Genomic DNA, 14,081 nt, shown 5'->3' with positions numbered 1-14,081 from the left:
TTGGAGACATGAGTTCCTCGAATGAGGAATGAGGTAGATTAGGATATTTTGCCTACTCCTACGTTTGTTTTGCTACCGAATTTGGGATTGTGATGCAAGCTGCAAAGTCGACTGCAGTCAAGTCGAATTCGAAATGAGATGGGTTTGAGAGAAACAGACGAACCAAAAAGATATGGCCTTTGTAGAAACGTCAGGCACAACCATAATAAATGTCTCCATCACAACCATTAAGCTCAAGATGTATACTGTGAAATTATTCTTGTAAATGATATTGTATATATTAATCTTACATATTTTTCTTTGTATCAACCATTGTATGGTTAAGTAAATTTTGGGTTTAGGGATGGGAAGAACCCTAAACTAAAAAAATGGTACAACTTAAGTAAATACAAATAAAAAATAAGATAAAAAGGAGGTTTGTACACAAATGTATTAGGATTTGCTCCAAATGTAATTTTAATTAAACAAAATTTATACTATGAAATTTATATATACAAAAATAAATATGGGAAGAGGAAAACTAATGATACTTTCATGCTTGTCAGTACCTTATCAATTGATGTAAAAAAATTTTTAATATTAATATAAGTATTAACGAGTCTTAGCTCAATTGGCATAGACATTATTACAAATATTACATTATCCTCTTTCACATTATGTCAAAAACAATAAATATAATCAGAACTTAAGTATTGGTATATTTCAATATATTATTCATGTAAATATATAAGTAAAATTCAAATTATTAATTATGCTCAATAACTATAGAAATTATTCCTTAAAATAATTAATTTAATTAATTTTATTCTTCCTTAAAATAATTAATTAATTTAATTTTAAAATTAAAAAATAATTTTGAAGTCATAACGATCATAATTAAACCGGGTTATTTATGTTAAAAATAATATATTTATTAATTATGTTAATAATAAATTTAAAAAATTCTTTCCTACTTAAAATAAATTATACTATTATATATAATAATATTAATTGAATTATGTCATAAATTGACGATTTAAAATTATTAAAACTCATAACAATATTATGATAAATAATGCATTTTAAATTGTTAATAATAAAATGTGTGATGATGGGCGGGGGCGGGGGATTTCTATACGTGAAAATAGAACAATCCGTTGCCTGTATCTCGGGTTAAGGAAATGTTGGATGGCTATGATTAATCAATACTTTCTTGGCCATCACAATCCATTTTTTCAACATTCCATTCGACACAGCATCGCATCAAAGTGAAGCAACAAACCAACTATTGAAACCCCATTATTTTACTGTATATTTACAACATTCAATGATGAGCCATAGGGAGATATCTAGAAAGTTACCCCAGAAAAGCCAGGAAATTAAATATAACATTAGCCATCAAGAACACCAACTGATCTCAGAGTTTCAGCCCTCGAGGTAGGAGTGACAGCAAACATGTCAGCCCGTGTTGGATCATCAATGGCGTAGTGATCGTCATCTTTCTGAATATGGGCAACTTTCCTGAAAAACGACTGCTTGATGAACCTGTCTGCTTCATCCAGCACTCGATCAGGCTCCTCCACCTCTGGTAAACTCTCTCTTCTCTTCTTGCTAACTCGCACATGCGGCGAGTTCTTCAGCTGTTGCACCACTGTGTGAAGGCCCAGTGAGGTTGACAGCGCTATCATGCCGATTGCTACGTACACCGGCACCATATCGCCCCTCACTTTCTTTGGCGGCTTAGCATCTTTAGAGTAGCCAAAATCGGCTGTTGGTGAGTAGGATTTCAGTTTCGGTGGCGTTGAGGTCGCATAACTCGCCTTTCCTCGCAAAGGATTCGTCAACTGCTTCAAACAACCCTGCAATTATCATAGGAAACAAGTTTTAATGCAACCCAAAAGAGAAAATCAAAAGTAAAAATAATAAATAAAAACTTACAATTGATCTAGATGCCATGGTTTGATCGTAAGCTCCCTTTCAACAGATAACTTGCAGGGTGGATTTATTCGTTTATATAATAAGAAAGGAAAGGAGGATGGATGGAGAAGTGTAGAGAGTTCTGGACAGAGGAGAACTGAACTAAAGTGAAGAGACACTTATCCATTCTTTCAAGTGTACACGTTTAGCATCATGGAAGCCTCCTGAGGCTACACGTCATTCAACTACACTTTTCTTGTTTATTTTTTTATCTCTCCTTTCATTGGCTATATAATCATGGGTAAATTTCAAAATAGTCACTTCTGTTTTTCTCATGTTACATTTTAGTCATTTATGTTTGAAATGTTACATTTTAGTCACCGAGTGTTAATTTTCATTGACGGTGTAACGGTAAGTTGACGTGGCACATTAAATCATCATTTTAAACGAAAATTTTAGGTTAAATTATACAATTGGTCCTTATAATTTTTTCGTTTTGAGCAATTTAATTTTTTTTCTTTTACGTTAAAAGAGATTGAGAAGAGAGGAAAATAGAGGGAGAAGCAGAAGAGAATAGAAAAAAAAGAAAAAAAGGGAAAGTTAAAAGAACATAAAAGAAAAAAATTGTTTAAAATGAAAAAAATATGGGGATCAATTGTATAATTTAACCTAAAATTTTTGTTTGAAATGATGATTTAAAGTGCCACGTCAGCTTACCTTTACATCATTAATGATAATTAACGGCTCAGTAACTAAAATATTACAATACATTAACGTAAGTGACCGAAACGTAACATTTCAAACATAAGTGACTAAAATGTTACTTGAGAGAAATAAAAGTGACTATTCTGATAATTTAAAGGATAATCATTATTAAAGAAAGAAAAATCTATTTAATGTAATATTTTTTATTTCAATAAAAATATCTTCCTTTAGTTTAATTTTGAATATATTTATTTTTAGAAATTACTTTTGAAGCAACTTATTTTATTAACATAAAAATAATATTAATCACGATTAACTATTAGCTCGATTGGCATCGGCATTGTTGCTAGTGTAGAAGGATTTGAATTCGAGTATACTGAAGCACATTATCTTTCTATTTAAGGGTTTGGGAAGAGTTATAAAAAAGAATAGATATGATAAAAAAACCTATAATTAGATTAATGTTAGAAAAATATTAATCAATTAGTGAATATAAAACATAGTATGTTTTAATATAATATATTTATATTAAAAAATAAATAGTTATAAATTATTTATATGATTTTGAATTTTACACAATATTCATATTATTTTAAAAATTTTATATTATACAATATAGTATTTTTTACAATACTTATAGTTTTTTAAAAGTGATACATTAAATAATATTTTATATAGTATTTAAACAAAATTTTCATATCATGTGAAAAGGTATATATTTTTAAAAAAATAATTAATAATTAGTATATATATATCATCACACACACAAACACACATACATTATAACAATTCATAGTAATTTTCATTTTCTTGTCTACTTTACCTACTTCTTAATAATTTTATTTTTGAAATTAATTGTGACTTCTAAAATACTCAATAAAGAGATTCCATGGTAATATGAAATTCAAAAGAGCCTATATTCTGCCCACCACCCCCTAATCCCCCCTCTTACACCTTCTCAACCTCTTCCTTTTTCAATTACATACAATCATTACATCTTTTCGACTTAGCTTTTTACTAAAATAAAACATGCCATACTTTCTAAATCCGTAGATTCTAAGCTTTGAAAAATGTAGAATGTAATATTTTTCATGGGTTTTCAAGAAGGCTTCAAGTGGGAGATCAAAATGAAGTGAAAAAAGAGTACTTTTCTCTCCATTTTCTATCTCTTAAAACCATGTATAAAATCCAGTGGTTGCAAGAGGTTTAAGCGTAAACTATAAAAATAGCCACTTTTGTTCGTCTCATATTATATTTTAGTCTTTTATGTTTGAAATGTTACGTTTTAATCACTTACATTATCGTTTTGTTACGAAGTGATCACTCTACCGTTAAGCTTTGTTACCTCCCTGATAGCAGTCCTACGTGATGCCCAAATGAATGTTAAATGCCAACTTGAATATCTTACGTGGCAATCCAAATTAAATTTATTTAATTAAAAACCTATTTTTATCTCAGTAGCTGGACATTCAAGTTGGCATTTAAAATTCATTTGGACTACCGTTAGAGAGGTAATGGAGTTTAATGTAGAATGATCACTTTATAATAAAACGATAAAGTAAGTGACTAAAATATAATTTAAAACAAACAAAAGTGACTATTTTTATAGTTTACCCAAAGACTTAGGGGTTAGAAATCACTCTTAAAATTGTCCAAATCCTTTCAAAATAAATAGACAAAATTGCACATGAAACTTTAAATCCAAAGGCATAAATTAATGAGTTTTAATGGCTAAGAATAAATCTAAAGTTTAATCCAATGATTATCATACAACTAATGTTTTCTTATATTCTCTTTTCCTTCAAATTTTAAATTCAACATATACCACATGTGTAACACCCCTTACCCGAGACTGTTGCCGGAATCGAGTACGAGGCATTACTTAGCTTATCTTACTAATTCGGGGCATAAAAATTCGTTTTAAAAATTAATTTCACTGTTTACAGTAATCTGTCCAATCGCGCAGCAGTTACTAAATTGATTATAACTCGAGCTACGGAACTCCAAATTTAATTTAGTAAATTTTTCCTGAAACTAGACTCATATATCTTTCTACCATAAAATTTTCAGAATTCTTGGTTTGACCAATTAATACAGTTTATTAGTTAAATTCTCCCCTGTTTCTTCACTCGACTGTCCTGACCCCTTGGTACTAAAAATAAATTTTCTCATTATAGGATTTTCATATGATATTACCACTTATTTCTACAGAAAATAGACTCAATAAGGATTCTACAAATATAAACTACAACTCATAAATATTTTTATACCATTTTTAGTGATTTTCTAAACTCGGAACAGGGGACTCCAGAAATAGATCTGACCATTTCTCACTAAAATTCACATATCTTAAAATATAAATTTCTTTTTGCTAAATCGTTATTTTTATATAAAAATAGACTCAATAATATTTCATTTCATATATCATTCACCCTCTAATTCATTTTATACTATCTTAGGTGATTTTTCAAAGTTACGTCACTATTGCTGCCTGAATTCTATTTCTTTGCAAAATTTTACCATTTTATGATTTTCATACCTAATTTATCACTTAGACTTTTATAACAATAATTAACTTCATCCTTGACCATTTAAACAACCATTCATCATCAAATACTTATACATCATTCTATAGTAAAATCATATTTACAAATATACAAAATTACTAAATTCCTATACATGCCATAACTAAAAGAAATGTTCACCACCACAATTAGCTCAGAATCGGCTTTGGACGCTGATTCAACAATCCGACTTTGACCTAACCTGCGCACGGAAACAACCGTACGCTGAGTATGGAAATACTCAGTGGTATTACCATAATTCGAATTAATAACATTAATCGATAAATTATATACATTTTATTTATGTCTACAATTATTCATTAATTGTCTCATACTTTAAATCAACTCGATCATTAATAACAATAAGCAATATTTCAATCTTATATTTAATGGTATTCATACCTTATTTCACTATCTAAATTTTATTGGATTTTTCTTTACATCTCATTCCAATAGTTCATTTCAATTCATATACAATTCATTTCATTTAATTTATATTCAATATAAATTTTATTGCAATTTGTACTCACTAATATCATATAACAAAATTTACTCTTTATCACATCATGAACTTTGGGCTCATATCTTTAAATCTCTTATTTCGATTTCCAATTCACACATCAATTCACAACTTCACTTTTTCGTTTCTTCCCATAGCTCAATCAATCACATTTATTCAATTTTCTCATTTCAATTATTTACCCCTATTAACAAGACTCGGACTCCGACAGATACGCAGATTCCACCCAAACACACCAAAAATGGCACCCAGTGCCTCATCGGATAGTTCGAAGCAATAGTTGACACCCAGTGTCTCATCGGCCAAGCCGAAGTAAGTTGGTACCCAGTACCTCATCGAATCTATCCGAAGTAATAGTATGACACCCAGTGTCTCATCGACTCAAGGTCGAAGTATCCCTGAACTCTTCCAATCCTATGGCATGCCAACTATATCCGACTCAGCCCGACTAGTTAATAGGGTTTCCGAATCACATTTCAATTCAATCACTTTCTCATACTTCCAATTCAAATCATTCCCATTTAATCACCATTTGTTTCAATATATTTTTCTATTTCAAATTCACTTTCGATTTAATCGGAATTCAACTCAGATTCACTTCCCACTTTCAAATCAATATACAATTCAATACCAATACATATTTCAGATATTCACATATAATCATACTTCGATTCAATTCAAACTACTTTTCAATCAATACACAATACACAATTCACATATTCACATATCTCAATTTAATATCTCCTTTATTCAATTCATATTTTAATTCATTCAATTAAATATTGATATTTTCCTTATTTTTATTTACTAACATATTATTCAAAATTCAATAATTACTGTCAATAAATTCAATATCAATACATATATATATTATTCAATTCAATTATGAAACTCACCTCAATTTGCTTATCATGTATATTAATTTAATTTTCAACGATTAATAATTAAATTCGAATTATAGTAATACTAACTGTAATTTCTCTCGAGTCACTCCTTGTCCACTTTCTCCTTTCCTTTCTCGGACAATGACTCGTACACGACATTAGCTACGTAATTAAACAATTAAAAATCATTAATACACAATTTCATTAAAATATTTCCTTTTATACCTAAACTTTACCCAAATTCTAATTTAATCCCTTACCAATACTAATTTTATTTTTCCCAATCTAACTCTATATTCTCCCTTAATTCTTACTATAAAGTCAATTTAATTCCTCAATTTCACCATAAATCCCTAATTTCGGGATTCTTTCAATTTAATCCCTATCGATTCAAAACTTATATTTTATTTTACAATTACATTCTTTACTAACTTCTAACTTGAAATTAAATCAATTTAACCCCTAACTAAACCTATATATTTTTCTTTCTCAATTCATACCCTTATTCTACCCAATTTCTTGCTAAACTCATATTTAAATATTTAATTTTTATCATGTTTTCATAATTCCGAATTTATTTCAAATTAATCCCTAAAATTCAAAACTTATAGTTTAGTTTACAATTCAATCCTTTATTCAATTCCAATCAAAATTTCTATCGAATACATCCCTAATTTAACAATTTATTCAACATGAACCATGCTTAATAATCTACTAACTTCCAAAATTTCAACTTAAATCAAGTAGTATTTTATTCTAGGATTTCAAAAAATATCAAAATTAAGAGAAAAGGGGATTAAATTGACTTATCAAATTACTTTGAACCTTAAAACCCCAAATTTCCCTTTTTCTTTTCTTTTTTCTTTCCTTCCTTCCTTCTCTGTTTCGTTTTGCTCTCTGTTTCTTTCTTTCTCCCTTCTCTGTTTTGTTTTGCTCTCTGTTTCTTTTCTTTCTTTCTTTGTCATATATATATAATAATATAATAATATAATATAATATAATATATTAATAATAATATAATATAAAAACATATTTATTACTTACGCATGTATAATATAATATATATATTTTAAATTAAAAATATCTTAGATTTTTCTTTTGTTATGCCGCCTCAACTTTAAAAAAAAGCATAATTGCCTATTTGGTCCTTTAACTTTTCTTTAATCTATAATTAAACTTTTATCCTTACTTCAATTTAGTCCTTTTTCATAATTAACTATTAAAGCGTTAAAATTTCTTAACGAAACTTTAATATTATCCTGTTGACACTCCGTAAATATTTTTATAAATATTTACGGCTCAGTTTATAATATCGAGGTCTCGATATCTCATTTTCGACCTAATTTACCTAATAATTTCTTTTAAATCACAAAATTCACTGATTTAAAAATATTTCTAAAATCACACTTAACTTATAATTATTAATTAATAAATTTTTCTAACTTTTTCATCAATTTTACTGATCTCAAATCATTATTCTGACACTACTAAAAATTGGGCTGTTACAACATGTCTCGTTGCTTTATAATTTCATTAACAAAAATATTTCTCTATAAATTACTCAACCTCCTAAATTGAAAAAAATAGTCAAAGTCTTACTTTCCAAATAAAATCTAATATCTCGAAATAAATTATATTTTATCACTTTCAATATTCTTTTTCGGCACTTAATTAAATCCACAAATATTTTTAATTATTTTGATTTCTTTCTCTTACAAATTTTATGATTTCCATTATTGAAATATTACCATTAATGACAATAAAAACTTTTGGGGCGTTATTGGGCATATTAAAATGCCTTTGATCACCATACAAAATGACGATGTAACTGATATTAAAGTTCTCTATGATTCTTTGTATCGTACTACACTAGTCCTTTTAAGGAGCTATAACTGCCTCTCCCAACAATATCATCTCCAAAGTTCGAATTTGTATTTTTTCCTAAAAAATGCAATGTACTTTATCATTATACCCTAAGATGTGGAGGTGTATGCTCAATTTGTTCAGGATTTCCACAAAACCTTTGAAAAGTCATAACCCCTACATACCATGTCCTAATGTGTTATATATATGTATCGGATACAACCACTTAAAAGAAGAATGAAATGTTGGAGCAACGTAAAAATATGACATTATTTCGCGTTATATGGAAATTTTCATTTAAAAAAGAACAGAAAGAAAACCAGCATAATACCAGACTGTCTCCTTGACAAAGAACCATTACTAAGCATTTTCACCACAAACAGTACCATTTTCATACCTATAAACTTGGAAGTCAGACATATTATGTCACATAATCCGTTTCTCAACATTTGTTTAGATAAGCCTTGGGGAAAAAAATTGTTTAGTACAAAACTATGCACCCCATTATCTGAAGGGGAATCATCATCTATCATATAACTCAAAACAATCAGTGTTACTTCTTGTTTAATTATCTTATTATCGGTATATATTCGTCATTACCTCTACTTTCACTTCTGCCAAACACAACTCCATCAAACTTCTCTTACTCTAGTTCTAGACTCTTTTTCATAGCCTCGTACACCAAATATGTAATACTTGCGGCTGGTACAACTTTGAGAAGATTTGGAAAGAGGCCCTTGTAGAAACCTCTACAACCTTCATTCCGAAATGTTCTCCAAAACACATCAGACATTCCCTTGTACGCAGCTTCTGATGTAGTTCGTTGAGCTTGCAGTCTGGGAAAACAAAAAAAAAAAATACATCCCAGCAAAAAGCAAATATAATAAAAAAGTTAATACAAATACCAAAATCGGTATATGATGGTGCAGATGAACACAAATACCAGAAAGCAAGGGAGTAGTACATTATGTTATGATCGTACCTTGTTCTAATAACCTGCAAAGGGTAAACGCATGTTGCCCCTAAAGCTCCAGAAATTGTTCCACAACCTAGTTGCACAAGAGGACCGGGTTCTACAAAAGCAAGAAAGAAATCCAGAAGCTCCTAAGTTAATGAAACATAAGGAACCAAAAAGAAGCAGACAGAAAACTACCACTATCTTGAAGAATATATGTCCTCGACAAATCTTTCAAGGTCTCATAGACAGCAAGATCAATGCCAGCATAGGGGATAATCCCAAGAAGAGATGGCACAAGACCTTTATAAAATGCTCTCGGTCCCTCCTGAACCCAAATATCCTTGGTTAATTTCCCCAGATTTGGAGCCCTTCCACCTTCAGAAGCACAAGTCTGTAACCGAGTTTTTACAAGATCCATTGGGTAGATGGCGGATTGTGCCACTGCACCAGCTACACCTCCAGCAATAAGTCTCCCACTGGCACCTATATCACCGTTCTTGTTCCCCATACTGTCCCCTATTACATTCTTCAACATTTCATACGCATAGAACTTGATAGCACTTTCAGGTGCTACCTTCACAACATTTAATCCATTACCTCGGAAAAACCCTAAGACACCATCTTCCTTCCATATCTTCTTTACAGCTGGCAGAATACTAGCACGTGTAGTCTGCACTTGCAAAACCACCTTCAAGCGATCGAGAGGAGCAGTTGCAGTGCGAGATGCTGCTCCTGCTATTCCTCCAGCAATAAAATATTTGCTTCTCTTAACATGTTTACTGATGCCTTGAGGAATAACAGCATGCTCTCCGATATCTACAAGGCAAACCCTTTCCCAATGATGATAGATGTTCTCAATAGTAGCTTCATGAGGATAGAGTAGAAGGAAATCTCTCCATTCTTCAAATGTTATGATTCCATTATTGTCCTTATCGACATGCTCTACAAATCGAGCAAGCTCCTCATCATCAATTTGAATCCCTGCAAAATACAAACTGCCAGGCTAATAAGATGAAAACAACTGCTTAACTGCAACTGTGGGTACTATCAGCCTTCCACATGATGCACGGGTACTATCATATATTTATACTAACTAAATCAGAGAAGTCGAAATGCACAGGTACTATCATATATGTATACTAACTAAATCAGAGAAGTTGAAATGCACAGCTACCATCATATCTTTTTCATTGGATACAATGAATTCAAATGGAAGCACTTCCATGAAGCTTACAAAGTACCCATTATGTCGAGTATCATAGAAGCAAATCTACAGTTTCCCAATCTCTGAAAATTCCAAATAATGATTCAAAAAAGTGAGCATGAGATTCATCTATAATATGCACAAGTCCAAGTCAGTGACATGTTTTCTCATTAAGGACACCAATAGATGCTTAAATAAAAACCAAGAAACTGTCTCAAACATCCAGCAAAACAAATTGGCAAATATTTTAGAAAAAGAAGACAATGTCTCTACAATCAAGCCATACAAACTGACACCTGAATATACCAACAAGACATGTCTCAAATATTAAGCCAGACAAATACTTCCCTTAGATGGTGGCAAACCTGCCAAAAAAGCTCATATATCACCTTTGTAGCCTAACCGTAGGATTGATTGAGGTATCTCAACAAATTTTAGAGCAAAAGGAAAACACTCAATAGCAACTCCTTTAAAATAGAATGAACCTAAGGTTTAGATTTCTGCTCACCAATACTTTGGTTTTGGAAAAGCCTGCAACTAAAAGAACAGATTTTTTAACAAGAGAATGCCAGAATCAAAACTCATCGAATGCCATCGGTTTAAGAACTGAAATAAGATAAGTTCAACAGAATCGCACAACAGAAAACTAATCTTGCATGTGAAGCTTTATACCATCTCAGAATATTCCTTGAGACAAATCAAAAAAATGCTTTGCACAACTGCCTACGGAAGCTTGCTAACACCCAAGTACAGTCTAATCCAAATTGCTTTAGAAATTTGAACTAGAGAATACACATAACATAGCCACAAGTCTATATTACCAATTAAAATTCAGTTCTTGTTACTTTGCAATGATCTCCAAGGTCGAGGTTTATCTTTCTTTACTTCCATTGGCCACTCTAATGTGCAAATGAGAAAGCTGTCAAAACACAATGACATCTGACAGCAAGCGTATGGCATTCAATTAAACTTCCATCATAGATAAGTTTTGAGAGTACGTGCATGAAGTATTAAACGAATTATGTCACACCGGGTAAATGTATGATCCAATCCACTTGGCATTAATTATTTCACAAAAATTTAACTAAGATAAACAGCATTTCTTTGGCCCAAAGACTGTCCCTCAAGCTTGTTATCTAGGCACCAACACCAAAATCTCAATATTATATCTAAATAAAAGGAAGAAGTTATACATGTGTTTCAACTGGATTTAAGCACCAGGATATCATAAACTGAAAGCAATCTGCCACCAACAATATATATCTGCTTTACGGTCACCCATCATTGAGCACAGCAGCTGTTTATAGTTGTGTTAATCACTTCAACTAGTCTCCAAGAAAAGTAAGACAATTGGTAAATTATTAAAAGATTTTATACAAAGAAAGAAAACAAATTCTCTGGCAAACACATACAGAATTACAAACTGCAGAAAGCCAATTGTTGCAACTGCTATGAAAGGGACATTAATAAGATCACAACTTCACCATTTATAAGCAAATAACCATGAGTAGTTCAAACTGTATGATTTCACTATCAACCCCAAACAATGAAACCAACTCAACAAACCGGTCAAATATGTCAAGGTAAGAGAAAAAGGCTAAAGAAAACAAGAACCCGCAATTATTATAAAATAATAATAAAGGGAACATAGCATACCAGCCTTAACAAGGGCATCCCAGAGCTCCTCAGGCAAAATGCACCCATTATGTTCCACATCAATAGCTTGAAAAATCCTATAAAGTTCAAGCTCCTTATCATCCATATACCTCTTAAACTCTTGATAATCCACACGCCCGTCTCTGTTAGCATCACAAACTCTCAACAGATCGTTGGCATACTTATACTCAGCCGGAATCTGCAAAGCTGAGAGACCTTTTTCAATCTGAGCATAATCCAAGAATCCCACATTAGCTGCATCAAAAAAATTGAACAAACTTCGAATCCTTAAATCCCTTTCTTCCTTAGTCTCTTGTAATGCTAAAAGAACATGATCCATTGAGACGGGTCCCGGTTTTTTGACCGGGTTGCAACATCCGGGTTTGGATTTTGCCTCCATTTTAGGCAAGCCTACATGCTCCACACCCTGCCCTGCTGCCCCAGACATTACAATAGCAAAACGGACAACGCTTTTAATTACCTTAAGCAAATTTCAACTATTTCTCTGTGAATATTGTCCCCAGGGGCCTGTTCTTCTTCTCTGCAAGCATGGAGATTTTGAAAGAAAGAGATCTGTTTTGTGAAATTGAGAACAAAGAACCAAAAAAAAAAAGAGAGACCCTTTTGTTCGAGGCAGAGTAATAATAATATACCCCAAAGAATCAATCAAGGGAAGGATCCAAGAATTAGACTCGAATTACTAAGAGAAATAAGACAACAGATGCAGACTTTCGTTTGGTTGGAAGAGAGAAAAGGTCAAAATAAGGAAAAATAGAGTCAAAATTCCAAAGGAACAGGCTTAGTATCTCAATTCCAAGTCATTTTAATGGGTTTTTTTTGCCTATGATAAAAAAGAATCGATCAAAGAAACAGTATTACAGAAGACTAAAAAGAAAAGAAAGTTATTATTGAAGGTAGAAGAAAGAGGTGTGGTTCAAACGTCCAGATAACGAGATAACATATATTGGCTCCCAAAGCTCCTAAACCTTCCAAAATCCCTTTCTTTGAGAGCCCAACTCTGAATCTGATACAGTAAGAGATTAAAATTTCTGGGTCTTCTTTTTTCTGTGCCTGTGTGTTTCTGTTATGACTTTGCTTTGCTTTCTTCTTCTATCAATCACAGGATCAAGGATTGAAAGAAGCAGAGGCCACTAGGCAAAAGGAACATTTTTTTTCGCATAATGTTTTATTTGCCCTCCAACTTTTCAAAAAAGTCATTGTAGCCCTTCTTTCAATTTTCTACTTTTTTAGTCTTTAAAATTGTGTCTCATGGTAAACATTTTTCTAATTTAGTTGATGTGAGATGCATGTAAATCACGTGTAAGATATTTAATTAACTTTTTAAAAATTAAAAAAATTTAAAAAATTATTTAAATGATTTAAAAAAATATTTTTTTAATTTTAAAAAATTAATTAAATGTTAGTATGTCATTCATGTATCAGTAAAGTTAACAAATATTAATTTTTGTATTCATTTTGGGGTGATTTGATAATAAAAAAATATAAGTTCAAGAGTTAAAAGAGACAAAAAAAAAAAACTAAAATAATTTTTTTTATAAAATTGAAGGGTCAAATAAGTCATTATGCATTTTATTGAAAGGAACATATTCTTTCCTGTTCATATAAATCTATGGTAAAAGTATCATAACAATCTCCATACTATAACTCAAATTACATTTTGATCCCTTTATTGTAAAAATAGGCAAACTAATCATTTTACATTAGATTGAGATGCAAACTAATCCCTCTATTAAACTTATGTTGTTAAATATTTATTTTAATATTATACATGTAATTCATAATAACAAATTTAATTATCCGTCATTATACA

The 14,081-nt window shown here is 31.0% G+C and overlaps 2 protein-coding genes across 2 annotated transcripts; both read right to left on the bottom strand.

Annotated features, from left to right (window-relative positions):
- Positions 1–1,265: 1,265 nt before the first annotated feature.
- On the bottom strand, positions 1,266–2,146 carry LOC107949623 (uncharacterized). Its single transcript, XM_016884356.2, has 2 exons — positions 1,918–2,146; positions 1,266–1,838 (listed from the first exon to the last, which is right to left on the bottom strand). Exons 1-2 carry the CDS (start codon positions 1,933–1,935, stop codon positions 1,371–1,373), a joined length of 486 nt encoding a protein of 161 aa, XP_016739845.1. The 5' UTR covers positions 1,936–2,146; the 3' UTR covers positions 1,266–1,370.
- Positions 2,147–8,799: 6,653 nt separating this feature from the next.
- LOC107949625 (calcium-dependent mitochondrial ATP-magnesium/phosphate carrier protein 2) lies at positions 8,800–13,452 on the bottom strand. Its single transcript, XM_016884357.2, has 4 exons — positions 12,251–13,452; positions 9,586–10,371; positions 9,415–9,505; positions 8,800–9,268 (listed from the first exon to the last, which is right to left on the bottom strand). Exons 1-4 carry the CDS (start codon positions 12,696–12,698, stop codon positions 9,076–9,078), a joined length of 1,518 nt encoding a protein of 505 aa, XP_016739846.1. The 5' UTR covers positions 12,699–13,452; the 3' UTR covers positions 8,800–9,075.
- Positions 13,453–14,081: the final 629 nt, after the last annotated feature.

The sequence above is a fragment of the Gossypium hirsutum genome, chromosome D03 (genome assembly GCF_007990345.1).
Source record: "Gossypium hirsutum isolate 1008001.06 chromosome D03, Gossypium_hirsutum_v2.1, whole genome shotgun sequence".
Lineage (NCBI taxonomy): Eukaryota > Viridiplantae > Streptophyta > Magnoliopsida > Malvales > Malvaceae > Gossypium > Gossypium hirsutum.
The sequence above is the reverse complement of the archived record's forward strand: the minus strand, read 5'-3'. Positions and strand labels throughout refer to the sequence as shown.

What these genes read in the sequence shown, in the direction of transcription:
- LOC107949625 (XM_016884357.2), bottom strand. Translation starts at nt 12,698, where the DNA reads ATGTCTGGGGCAGCAGGGCAGGGTGTGGAGCATGTAGGCTTGCCTAAA. An exon ending in ATATATTCTTCAAGATAGTG is followed by an intron (nt 9,506 to 9,585) that starts GTAGTTTTCTGT and finishes TTGCTTTTGTAG; the next exon opens with AACCCGGTCCTCTTGTGCAA. An exon ending in TTGCAGGTTATTAGAACAAG is followed by an intron (nt 9,269 to 9,414) that starts GTACGATCATAA and finishes TTGTTTTCCCAG; the next exon opens with ACTGCAAGCTCAACGAACTA.